Source organism: Grampus griseus, assembly GCF_964374135.1.
Source record: "Grampus griseus genome assembly, chromosome: 11".
Classification (NCBI taxonomy): domain Eukaryota; kingdom Metazoa; phylum Chordata; class Mammalia; order Artiodactyla; family Delphinidae; genus Grampus; species Grampus griseus.
In genome coordinates this window covers 57,798,757-57,812,667 of record NC_139005.1, presented here as the reverse complement: position 1 = coordinate 57,812,667, position 13,911 = coordinate 57,798,757, and the positions used below count along the sequence as shown (strand labels likewise).

General features: G+C 41.5%; 1 protein-coding gene across 1 annotated transcript in view; it reads right to left on the bottom strand.

The window, feature by feature from the left end:
• Window positions 1-994: 994 nt before the first annotated feature.
• TPH2 (tryptophan hydroxylase 2) overlaps window positions 995-13,911 on the bottom strand; it is a gene marked incomplete at its 5' end in the record, with an annotated part of 88,930 nt that continues 76,013 nt past the window's right edge. Inside the window, 3 exons of the mRNA XM_082665789.1 lie at window positions 995-1,280; window positions 1,401-1,534; window positions 10,398-10,493. Of these exons, the coding sequence (XP_082521915.1) occupies window positions 1,106-1,280; window positions 1,401-1,534; window positions 10,398-10,493 (405 nt within the window). The 3' untranslated portion in view covers window positions 995-1,105. The remainder of the gene's footprint in view (window positions 1,281-1,400; window positions 1,535-10,397; window positions 10,494-13,911) is intronic.

Below are 13,911 nucleotides of genomic sequence, written 5' to 3'. Positions count from 1 at the left end.
TATTGTTTACCCAAATTTGCCCAAACTTTAGCCAAGTGGCCAGACTCCCAGAGACCTAGCTTGGTTGGGGGGTGTGAGAGGAAATTTCTGTACTGCTGTCAACCCTTGATCACAAACCAAGTCCTATTTAGTGATAAACATTAGTTTTGACAAGCATTAGTTTCCCTTCTATGACTACACATCATAAATACATCCATACACCAAGCTGAATGTCTTAGCAATCCAAAAGTGAGATGTGATGGGCTGTAAATGTTGGTGCACCTCTAACTGTGCTACTTTAAGCAGATCACTTAACCTCTCTGAGACTCAATTTCTATGTCATTGAAATCAAAGCTCTATGATATAATTAACCAGCTGAGAATGATAATCTCTTTATTCCAGCATAAAATTCATAGTCCCAAGATTTTTCCCCATTGTTTAGTCTTTCCTAATGTCCTTTCTGGAAGTGTTTTCTTCCAAAATACTTTGGGAAGCATGTCACAACTCAGTTTCTACAAGGTCAATGCAACATATATTTTCTATTTGTGGAAATTTCTCTTTTCTTACATTGTATAAATAATCAACCTAAAAACCATTCCAACTAGTGTGCTCGCTACTTTCAATTTTTGAAACAGAATACTGAATCTTTTGTTAATGTGATGGGAAGTTTCATACAATTCTGGGTTTATCTCAAATAGTGCTGTGAAAACACTGATACTAGAGAAAATAGAAACAGTTTCACTGCTATTTTCATGTTATCTAATGAACACAGAGGAAAGGCTCAGGTCTGAGAAAGGAAAGGTCACGAGCTAGAATCATAAGAGGGCTATTTGTTACCAATTTTCAATAGCTGCAGCTTGGTTAAGGACACTAAGCTGGAATGTCAAATCTATTTAAGACATTTAAATGTATCACGATCTTTCATACAGTGAGTGGTTATCTGTCATCAGGTTCTTTATGGTGTTTCATACATTATCACAGTAAGTTGCAAGTAGGTAGAAATATACAGAATTGCATGCTTACTAGCCAAGCCAAGACACAGAAAGCTACTGGTGTTATATGACATGGACTGAATTGCTGCTAAGCCCCCAAAAGATCAGGCTGGCAATGACACAGGTCCCAGACATCAAATTCCCAGATATTGGTTCATTTTGTTCAAGGCATCACACACGGTGTTCAAATCGCTGCGGAGGTCCTGCACCACGTTTTCAATGCTCCTGGTGTCTTTCAGAATTTCAATACTCTGTGTGTAGGGATTGAAGTAGACTGAGAAGGGACGGGTAATTGACTTTGCAAAGTCCCTGCAAAATAAACAGCAAAGAGAAGGATATGGGATCAATCCTCACTGGTTCAAGAGACAGAAGAACAGAGCCAGAAAAATTAAAAGTTATTTTCTCTAGATGGAAGAAAAATAAATTTACCTCATCTTTTCTTTGGCTTCTTCAAAACTTTCTGAAACAAAGTAGGCTTCCTGGAAGGTGGTGATAAGGCATTCCTGTAAGCAAGTTGTCTTTGGGTCAAAGGCTTTCACACATGCCTTGTCAGAAAGAGCATGCTGCAAAACACACCGCAAAACCCATTAAACTCCAGAATGAGACTTTCCAAAGTGCCACCATGTCGCATTCCTACAGCACAGCTCAATCATTTTACAGAACTATTCAGCTACTCATCTACCATGAAATATGGAACTCTCCCACATGCAGGGGAAATTGAGTGTTAAGGGGTTTTTTGTTTGTTTGTTTGTAAGTCTGTTAGTTGCTGAGGGAAAAAAATGAGACATGGTATTATTTTATTTATTATCAACAAAATTCATACTGAAGGACAGTTCAGAGCTGTAACCCCATAGAAATGGAATTTTAGATCTATGCTATGGATAGAAGCAGGAGAGCACAAATATGGTCCTAAATTTATTGCTATAAGCAATGTACTGAAATTTCCCTTAAATGGCAAAAGTAATAATTACCTGCATGGAGAGGTGATGGGGACTCTGACTGAACTATTTGTGGACTCATTGCGAGACATTTTGAGGCCAGGTACTGTGTACCAACAGAGGCTGGAGTAGGCCTGTATATTCAAGGATATGTGCGAAGCATTCGTTTACCTTCCCCCAAGCACAGCAGAGAAATATACAGCAAATAAATATTGCCAGGTGGGGAAAAAAAAGAGCTAGTATTAATAGTTATAGTTATGCCCACAGCAGGCATTAGGAAAGCCAATGTAATTACTCTTTGAACCATCATTAGCCCCGTTCAGCTCACTACATGACTGGCACTAAGAAGAGCAAGGAATAATGAATGATTTTATTCTCAAGATAAATTCAGGGATGCTAAAAGTTAGCGCTCATTTCCTGCCAGGTGCCACCTGCCTATTTATAGCCCGTGGATTGACGGTTCTCACACAGAATATGCCTAAGAATCACTGAGGAGCTTGTAGAATATGCAGATATAGGACTTCCCTCGTGGCTCAGTGGTTAAGAATCTGCCTGCCAATGCAGGGGACGTGGGTTCGAGCCCTGGTCCGGGAAGATGCCGTGGAGCAACTAATCCCATGAGCCATAACTACTGAGCCTGCGCTCTAGAGCCTGCGAGCCACAACTACTGAGCCCGCGAGCCACAACTACTGAAGCCTGCACGCCTAGAGCCCGTGCTCCACAACAAGAGAAGCCACTGCAATGAGAAGCCCAAGCACCACAACAAAGAGTAGCCCCTGTTCACCACAACTAGAGAAAGCCTGTGCACAGTAACGAAGACCCAATGCAGCAAAAAAAAAAAAAAAAAAGAAAAAAGAAAAGAAAGAAAGAAAGAAAATGCAGATACCCAGGCCTCAATATTATTTGGTAGGTCTGGATAAATCCCAGAAATCTGCATTTTAAAGGCATCCAAAGTGATTCACACACAGATGGTTGTGAACTATATTTTGAGAAATACCCCTCTAGATTCTCTCTTTCTTAATTTAAAGGGTAAATTAGTTGGGAGAGAGAGGCAAAGAGAGAAAGGGGTAGCAGAAACAGCCTTGAACTGAGAATTACAAAACTCGGGCTCTAGTCCTGGCGTTGCTATTAACTGGATAACCTTGGCAAATGATTTCACCTCTCTAGGCCTCCGTTTCCTCAAGTGTAAGTGAGAGGTTTGGGCTGGGTGATTTCTGAAGACACTCTATTCCAGTCTCTGGATTCCACCCAAAGCACTTTTCAATCTCTAACTGCTAAGCTTTCCTGGAGAAACACTGAAAAACCTTTCCTGTTCAGTATTCTTGGTACATTCCCCCAACAATTTCAAAATGCACGGAATGATTTACAGCCTTCCATGAAGAAGGCTACATAGTTCCCTAAGTTTGAAAATGTAATTGTGAACCCAAGGACTGACTGGCAAGAGAAAGGGCACATGGTCCTACCCTGTGTTTGATTTGCTTTCCCACAAAGTTCCGTTGTCCAGATCAATGCATATGTGAATCAGGGAATGCAGAGGGCCCCTTGGAGTGGACTCATAGTTTCTGGCCCACAGAACAACTTCACTGTAAGCGGAAGGTCACTACACCAGCAAATGCATTTGTGCTAGGTTCAATGCAGTGCAGTGAACATCAAGGGATTTGGGGTTCCACATGACAAATAATTCTGTCCACATTTTTAAAACAATTTCACAGTTTCAAGAAACAAAATGTGCTTTGATGAGAGCTGTTGCTCCTCTGCAAAGAATAGGCCCCCTATTGGCTTTCAGAGCTAGAAGTTGCTTTCTTCGCAGCCATACACTCTGGGTGCGTTTTATTTAGTATGTTGCTCTAATTGTCCATTTATCCATCAGTACATATGAAAAGGAGGACAGTGACTGACCCAGAGTCCTAGATGCTTCCATGTTCTCAGCCCCGCATTCAGGGGCACGGCAGAGTGGGAGCAATATAGACTATATGAACATTTAAGCCATGGCTCCCTCAAGGCTTTCCTGCTGAGCCAGGCTTTTTACTAGGTCAAGGACAAGCACAGGAAGAAGGTGAAACTTGTCTGCTTAGGTCTGGAATGCTGTGATAGGACATTAGCACCCTCAGCAGTCACCCTGTGTAGAGGATGCCTCCAGAAGATGTGTATGTAATAACAGAGACCGAAATCAGTGTAGTTTTAGAAAAATGTATCATGTTATGATTCTACTGGATACTCAAATGAGCTCATTTCATCTTTTTAACAGGTAAATGGGATGAGGGTGGATCAAGAAAAAGCCCAGAGGGCAGGGTGCTCTGCCCCAGACTTCAAGAAAAGTCAGTGGACTCACAGCATATGATTTGAAGCAAAGACCATCAGGTAATATATCTCACACTTGCCTAATGTACTAATCAAAAGGAAAACGGGAAGCTCACTGTTCTAAGCTCTCAACAATGCAGTCTACCCTCAAGCTCCTGCTGAGTCCAATACCTGGTTACATGCTGGGGACCTCTCCATCCATGGAGCACGCGACCAGTTCTCTCCCTTGGCTGTTACAAATATGGAAATGATAATGGCACCCAAGGATTAGCCTGGAGAGAGCCCAGAGCTGGGGGAGCAGCCACGGAGTGAGGCCAACAAATGAGGTGGTGATCACACCTATGCGTAGTCTCATTTACTGATGGGGAGCTCTCTTGTGTGACGAATGCCAGGAACATGCATGCAGCCCATGAGGGCCCCTGTTTCTGAACACTGAAGCATAGCTCAAGGGCCATAAAATAGCATTCACGTCTTTATTGATTCCACTGTCCAGTGGAGCAAAGTCCTACTGAGTTTTCTTCTCAGCTCCTATCCATGTCTCTCTCTAAGCGACCTTGGTTTTGGGGAGCAGCTATCATGCCCTCTCCTCTGTGTCCAGAGTAGCTTCTCTGTAAACATAGAGCCAAACTGCCTGATGTCCCCAGAGAGCTCCACGGTGAATCCTTTCCAAAGTGTTAACAGTCTGATATCCTGAAGTCTGCAAGAATTAATCCAACTTCCTGCAGAGAGAGGCTTTATAATGCTGAGAGAATCTGGCTGACAGTCTTTTACTCTCAAGCCATTTTTAAAGTGCAGGAATACTTGAGAATCACCTCTTGTCTACATGCTCTCTAAAAGGACTGTTTTGCATTTACCCATAGGGCCAAAGACAACAACCCAGGACTTGGAGCCAGGAGACCTAAGTTCTAAACATAGCTGTCCCACAGGTTTATCAAATGAGTGAAAATTCCGCAGGTTAAGATGCAGTTTCCTCTTTGATAAACTGAAAAGGTTATATCTGCATGAATTCTAAAGCTCTTCTTGCAATACGATTTTAACAGGGCCTGCAAATACACAGCGCTCATACCACCATCCCCTCCCTCCACCCCAACCAGCGTAAATTCACCATAGCAGCCTTTCCCACTGGGCCTGGGCATGGCCTTCCCACCCTTCCCAACAGAGATGGCCGTTACCAATTAATTGGCTTTAGCGCAAAAATTAAGACTTATTTGCCAGTTCCAGTCTTTTAAATAAAAAATCTCTTTCAACATCAAAAATTTCCCAGAACCCAATTAGCTTCTACATGATCTGGGGCAAATTATTTCACCTCTGTCAGCCTACTCCTGTGTTAATCTGGAAAACGGAAATACTTACAGTTATCTATCATCCAGGAATATGGTGAGAATTAAAGGAGGCAATACGTGCAAAGAGCCTGGCACATGGGAAGTGTTCAGTAAATTATGTTATCCTTGCTACTTCAGTCTCCAGATGATGCTTGGTGTACATATGCAACCAGCCACACCTTCCACCATTGGTACAGCTCCTCTGGAACCCATCAAGAAAAGAAGCATGGCCCTAGCTATGAGGCTGCCAGGTCCTAGACCGCAACAGTGCCTGTCCTGAGTTCATCAGCTCAAAAATCTTCCTTCCTTCCAGCCACCTGCCTTTGCAATGACACAGAGTTATTATCGCACCTCTTCTAGATGTAAACCTGTGATCCTCACCCTCTATATTAGGACTGGTTAAAGTTAGGAAAAAACTCAAGTGTGAAGTCTAGATAGTTTGGGCCCTAGATTCTGAATAAAAATTTGCATACACTCACACTACAATCATCCTTTCCCACGTCAGAACAACAAATATATACATTTGTATATGTATGTATGTATGTGTGTCTATGAAATTTTTGAACCTTCCTCGAATGTTCTTCCTGCTAACCGAGCACAATGTGGTAGCAACATCCCTATTGCCAAACTGGGTGATGACGGCATCACACTTCTTTTCATCAGTGATGTTGAAAGTTTCAGCAGTTTGAATAAGCTGCAGGAGGGAGGGAACAAACTCCCTCTTCAAGAAATCCCTGTGTAAAAGCCAAAGACCCTTCTCCGGCTCCCAATGTCCGGCATTTGCTCTGTTATTACTAACAGTGCTACTGCAGGAAAGGAAGAGGCAAGAGGAAGGGAGCTGTGAGCCATTGGAACGCAGGAAAGGTGTGAGAGCTCAGACGCTCTCAGAGTCCCAACTCCAGCCACCCGCTGACATACTGGATGACCTCAGGGAACCCACGGGGGCCTTGGGCCTCTTCTCTACAGCCTGGCAGTAATTCTCACCACCTCACAGAGTTGCTGCAAGTGGTTGTAAATACAAATGACTGTAATAAATATAAGGCTGTTCTGTGAAGGCTGATGAATAGCTCTATAAAAGCAGTACAATAAATTCACCATACAAGGATATCCTAAAACTAAAGCCAAAATATAATAATAATTAAAATTTTAAAAACCACCAGCTTTGTCAAAACCTGAAAAGCAGAATACGTGTATTTGTATGTAATATTCCAGCAACTCCTATGGGGTAGGTGCTAAGGCCATTTACCAAAAAAATCTAATCTCTGCCCTTAAGGAAACAAAGAACTAGACTTTACCCTCACCCATGAAAAAGAAGGAGAGATTGCCTTTTGCTTTGAGATGGGTTAACTTTTTGAGATAAGACTCAGCCAACTCATCGATTAGTAATCAGTTGCTTACCACCTCGTGTGAACAAGATCTCCTCACTGTTGCTTCTCCAAGGGAACTGGACTCAGCAAAGACCCATATTCATCACTTTCTTAGACCTTCCCTTCTAGAGAAACCCTTTCAAGTTTCTTGAAATCTGAACTTTCAATTTTGAGTTTGTTGAATCAAATAAATGAATGAATGAGTGAATAAAAATTTTTTAATGAGAGACTTACATAGTTAGGTCGACTCTGAGATAGAAAAAGAACATTAATGGAAAGACACACACTAGACTGTGGGTGAACAGCAAGCAATTATTCTATTCTCAACCTTTTTTTAAAGTCAGTTTTCTAGATGATCTAGCTCATTATTAACTGCTCCCCACAGTGATGAAGGTATGGAAAGGCCCTTCCCAAATACATTTTTGGAATTCATAAAAGTACATCACCGAAAAAATAATTAGAACAAGAGAGAGAGCAATCATTGTTGAGATTTTTTAAAAACTGTCTTTATAGTTACCAGATTTATGTTAGATTTTATAAGCATTTCCATATTTATTTTTTTCTCTCTTCAAAGATAAAAAATAAGCACTGTCAAAAAATAAGAGGGAAAAATGAAAGCTATCCTTCAAACTATAGATACAGTACTTGGAAGTGCTTGGCCAGCTCTGACGCGCAACATTTACACTCTGGAAACTTAGCCTCTTAAAGCACACATTTTAAAATGTGTTCAGTTCAAGGAAAGAAGATGAACTGTGCATAGTTACGTAAAAATTATAAGCACTACACCAAAACCTCCAACAACTTACCTGAGATCTACATATGGCCTATAACTGGAACAGCAAAAACACATTTTACCACAAAAGGTAACTGCGTTCAAAACTGTAAGTGGGTTTGCACAGGAATTATTATAATGCTATTAATAAAGTTATCCCCCGGGCTTCCCTGGTGGCGCAGTGGTTGAGAGTCCGCCTGCTGATGCAGGGGACATAGGTTCGTGCCCCAGTCCAGGAAGATCCCACATGCTGCAGAGCGGCTGCGCCCGTGAGCCATGGCCGCTGAGCCTGCGCGTCCGGAGCCTGTGCTCCGCAACAGGAGAGGCCACAACAGTGAGAGGCCCGCATACCGCAAAAAATAATAATAAAGTTATCCCCACCTGGGCTCAGAACTATCATTTGTTCTTCCAAATAAAAGTTGGACAGATGTATTTACAAGCGCTGGGGGAAGGCTCTGGACGCTGACACCGAGCGGGGCAGGGATGGGGTGAGGTAAAGCTAAGACTCTAAGGAAAGGTCTCATGTTACGTATTCTTTGTGAACAGTCAGAAGACATTTCATATAGAAGGAATTTCTGAGTTGTAAAAATGGTCTAAAGTAGCAATCATAGGAGTGTTGAAATTTGGGAATGGAAGAGTGCTAATGACCAGAGGTGGTGGACCAGAACAAGAAGATTCACGGCAGACAATGCCCTTCACATGTTTCTGGCTGATTTCCATTTCCAGACAATTCGGTCCATACCAATAGGAACAAAAACAACAGATTCACCCCAGTGCTGCCTACACACGCCTCATTAACCAGACCAGAGGACCCTGCTGAAAGTTGGGGCAATAAGAGAGACTTGTTTCTTTTGTTCCTGGTATCATTTATAAGCCCTCTGAAGAGAATGTAAATAGATGTAGCTCAAGAGCTACATAATTTTCTGACTAATTCTTTTTTCAGGGAAATCAGGAAACAATCTATGGAAGACACGGGTCTTACAGACATATGACGTCATGCTATTGCTGTGGGCTTTGAGATTAACCCCAAATGGATTTTTTTGTTGTTGAGAATTTAGTAAAAAAAAAAAAAAAAAAAAGAAAAGAAAAAAAAATTTTAACACATTACATCAGGCTTTTGTTACATTAAATATTATCATCTATTCCAGCCAGACAGGGCCTCAGGCAGCTCCCTTAATGGGCCAGGCTTTGAGTAGAGCACACACACTGCTATGTGCTGATTGATCCAGCATCTCATCCGTCCCTTATTCATCCTTCCCACTCCTCCAGCATCAGCGTGGGCAGCAGGACCCTCATCAGGAAGCCTCCCCAGGCATGGGCTAAAATGTGCCAGGCACATCTGTCACACTGTCTGTATTATCTTGGTCATTTATCTCCTGCACTAGAATGTAACCTCCTTGATAACAGGGATCCCAGGCAATAGGGCCTAATGGTCAAGGGCTTGGATCCTGGAGCCTAGACTGCCTGGACTTGGGACCACCTCCAACACTTATTAGCTGTGTGACCTTGAACAAGCTCCTTAATGTCTTTATACCTCAGTTTTCTCATCTGTGATAATGGTGTTACTTATCCCATTGGGTTGTTATGAGAATTAAGTGGGTTAATATGTTTAAAGCCCCTAAAATACTAAAGTCTATTTAAGTGTCTTTTGAGGCAGTTGTTATCTTCTTCATATTCTTATTCTTCATCATCATTATTTGTCCCTGTATCCTCAGTGCCTGGCATAGTACATGGTGCATAGTAGATGCTCAACCAAATATTTGTGGAATGAATGAATGAATGAAGTCATAAAGTGAATGGACTCAATGAAACTACAGTTAAATTGCATCTTTCAAAAGTACGAACATCTAAAAAGTGCCAGTCATCATATATATCCCAGTCACATTATGCAAGGATAATAAATACTCAAAATAAAAACCCTAGGATCGTCCATAATCCTGACCTTAGTCTGAATAATCAAAGAAAGATTAAATTATTTTCAGTACCGTTTCCAGATTAGATATCACAATGCATTCTAAATTCATCAAAACTTGCTATCCCCCAGTGGTATACAGATAGCAATTCTTAAGTAACCAGAATATTTAAATGATCAGAATGCCCCAGACTCCAACATTTCTGAATAAATGATTTTTTAACTGTATTTTAAGGCAAAAAAAAAAAATAGCATCCCTTAGGCATCACTACACATATTAGATACCTCTTGGACCACATATTTATTTAAGTGTTATTTTTTTTATTGTATATGCCCATAAATGTTTTACTTTACATTAATTCTGAAGAAGCTAAAATAACCTCTAATTCTCCTTTGGGAAGCAGATGCTGGGGAATCCATGGGAGCCATGGTGATGACAGAAATGAGAGAGGCCAAGCCACCCTTACAAGGGAATTTCAATCAGTAGGATCACTGCTAGCTCAGTGCCCAGTTTTCAGCACTACATTTAGGCCAGTCATTTGTTACCCAACATCTGAGCATACACTTGTCATTCCTGTTGATCCGTGCACATGGCTGCTCATCCATTTGAGTCACACCACAAACCCAGAAAGGCATGACCCATTTTCAGAAGTGCAAAAAGTTAGGTCAGCACCCACATGTGAGGTACCAAATCCCCTGCACTAAATATTCATGCGATATCTGCGAGTAGAGAAACTCAGACAGACAAATCAATATCTTCCATGACCTTGAACCAGTTTGCTCGGGAAGGATATTTGCGTTTACAGCTTCATACCTTTAATTCTCCAATGGAGGAAAGCAGTCCAGCCCCATATGCCCGCAGCTGCCCTTCTTGCTTGCAAAGGCCAAACTCAATAGTGAAGAAATAGCACTGAAAAAGAAGTGGACACACAGCCAGTGAAATGGGTAATACGTTCTTCTGTAAAATAAAATGGCACCCAAAATAAAATGGTGCACTCTGCATAATTTCTTCAGCACTCTCCATTAAAACGCATTTAAGTCAAGAAGATTTATTGACATTTATTGCCTAATAATCCCTCCCTAGTTTAAAGGTAAATGGAAAAAGTATTAACTACTAAGAGTCTTATGCTTCCTGGATTCAGAAACCCTATGAGTCAAATCATAGTCCTTGCAATGACTCTAAAATTTAAAAAAACACAGATTTAGAAAGAATGAATATGTCACGGTGATAATGCCAGAAGAATATGCTACTATATTTAATAAGTTGTGGTTCAGTAGCACCGTGTAAATGTGGAAAAATAACTTGGAATTCAGTAATCCTAAACTGATTTTTGCAGTTTGTTTATTCATTCAACAAACATTTGTTGAGTACCTACTATGCACCAATGCTTGGTAAAGAATTGTGGTGAAGAAACCAGGAAACAGCAAGAAAACAAGTATATACCTACCAAATTACCATTTTCTTAGTGAAATCTTAAATGGATACCTATGTATGCACTTACATGTATACATACTTATATGCATATACATTAAATACATATAGTAAGAATGATTTCATTGGGCCGAGTTTTACCATCATCAACTACTACAGCTTCCCCAAGATATTAAAATCTACACTTGCTTCTGTTGAGTTCCTAGGAAATCAACCTAGACAGACAGAAATCTCCGTACAACCAAAAAACTCACAATGCTCTTGAGAGGGGCTGAAATTACACTATTTGTGCTCTGAGAGGAAAGTGAGAATGAACAATAAAAAATTTCATCAAATTAACACTGTCCTGCATTAGTGATGATGGAGCAATGAAGGGGTTGAGAAAGAGAATGAAAACATCCCTGAAAAGGAGCAGAAAATACTGATTATTTCTAGCCCATGGCTATTTGCTCTATTCTTATCTGGAGGCCAAGATGTCCCTTGGTTCTGGAGGGTTTTATATTTTTATTATGTGTGGATGATCTCTGCCGTTGAGTGGTCAATGCTCTGTAGCCCTGGGCTGGACCCGAAGGCCTCGTCATTCCAGGTCATGGAGCTGAGCCTCCAGAGGCAAAATTTCCTTTCTTGATTCATCTCCCAAAGAGGCGAAAATTACAGCCCTTCCTACCCTGTCACCACCCACAGCACCCACCGGCACCCCCTCTTACTCTGTTCTGACTTGTCTTTCTTTTCTGTCCCATCACTTTTTTGACATAGTCTTTATGTATGAACTATACTGTTTGTCATCTGTCTCCCCCCACAAAACCATCAACTCCATGAGAGCAGTATCACGGTCTGTTCATCTAGAACAGAGTTCCCCAATCTCAGCAGTGTTGACACGCTGGGCTGGATAACTCTTTGCTGCAGGGGGCTATCCTGTACACTGCAGGATGTCTAGCAGCGTCCCTGGCTCTGTCCCCTAGATGCCAGTAGCACCCCCCCACCCCATCTGCAGCGACCAGACATTGAAAAATGTCCCCAGAGGGGAAACATCACTTCTGGCTGAGAACAACTGACACAGACTAGTGCCAGAAACATAGTAAGAGCTCAATAAATATCCGGTGAACAAATAAACAAACAGTGAATGAAGTATTTCTAGATTAGGCTTTTTGTGTGACAGCAGGACATGGAGGAAAGACACACACAAGGAGGCCTGAGTCCTAGTCTTACCCCTGCTTCTAATTAGCTCTGTGACCACAACCTCTCTGGGCCCAACTACTCTTGTAGTTTTCCTGCCTATGACGTCTATTCATTCATCTACTTATTCTACAGACACTCCTACAAACCTATCATATGCCAGACTCCGCTCTAGCAGAGAACAAGGGAACAAAGTTCCCCAACCCATGAAGCAGGTATGCTCCTGGGATGAGACAAGTAACAACAACAAAAATCAACATACAGGATGAATGTCAGGCGAAATCTGCTATACAAATCTGCTATATAAATAATAATATCATGTAAGTGTCAGAGAGCAAGCAGAGGATACGGCTGTTTTAGATGGAGGGATCAGGGAAAGCCTCTCTGCAGGAGTGACCTTTAAGCTGCAACCTACTTGAAAATGGCCCTTTCTTTTAGAAAATGAACAAGCCAGTTGTACAAAGACCTAGGAGAAAGAGTGTTCCCAGCAAAGGAAACAGCAAATGCAAAGGCCCTGAGGCACGGATAGATGTGTATTTCCAAGGGTGTCTGGGAAGCTATTGGAAGGTTTTAGGCTGGAGAGACATGTGTTCTGATTTCATTTCCAAAAGATCACGCTGGTGCTCGGTAAAGAATAGATTATAGGGGCCAAGGGTGGAAGCAGAGAGACCAGTTGGAAGGCAGTGGCAGTCAAGACAAGGGTGATGAGCGACTTAGAGGATGACTTGGGCCACGGGTAGCAGGGGGTTGGGAGAACTCAGTATCACAGAGGCCTCATGAGAAGAACCAAAATAAGAGATGTGAAGATGTGTTGAAAAGTTAAAATACAGAGGATGAAATGTACAGCATAGGGAATACAGTCAATAATATTGTAATAACTTTGTATGGTGACAGATGGTAACTAGACTTATCATGGTGATCATTTTGTAACGTATAGAAACAATGAATCATTACGTTGTACACATGAAACTAACATAATATTGTAAGTCAAATACACTTCAATTACAAAAAAGAAAGAAATGTTAAAATACAGCCCTCAAGTCTGTCCTCCAAAAAATTTTGCACAGTCCTGGGCATGGTGGAGAAGTGATCATACAGTCATAGAACAGGAAGCCTGGAAGTTCAGCCTCTTACTTTACCAAAAGGAAAACTCAAGTTTAAGGGGATGAAGTGATTTACCCAGGACGGGTCTAGATGGTGATATTTAAGAGATCTAGAGCTCAGTGTTTTATGAGCTCAACATCGGTCACATTTTAAAGTTTCCAGGTAAAAGATTAATAGATGCATGATTTTTTCCTTACCACCAAAAAAATGGGGAAATGAAAGGCTAAATCAGGAAAACCAGAATCTCACGACATCTTCTTAGTGTGTCTTCGGCTGATGTCTCTAATTTGTACTGCATTTACAGCACATGATGTGAAATCCTTGGAGGCTTAACATTGAATACAGAAGAGTTTGTGAAAAAATGTGCTCTGATGTTCAAAAGCCTCCAGAATAGTACACATATGGAGCCAGCTACAGGAGCACTTAGGTCAGCCTACTGTGTGCATTTTTAATTTTGCTTACGTTATATCAACGCGCACATAATGCACGGTCATGGTTAGGATCCAAATCAAAGCAGGCTGAGAGAGTCCCTGAGAAAATCTGGTGCACCATTCTCACGGGCTTCCCCTAGATCTGGCATCCCGTCCTAGTGTGAGGCAGGAATTAAAAGGTCTGC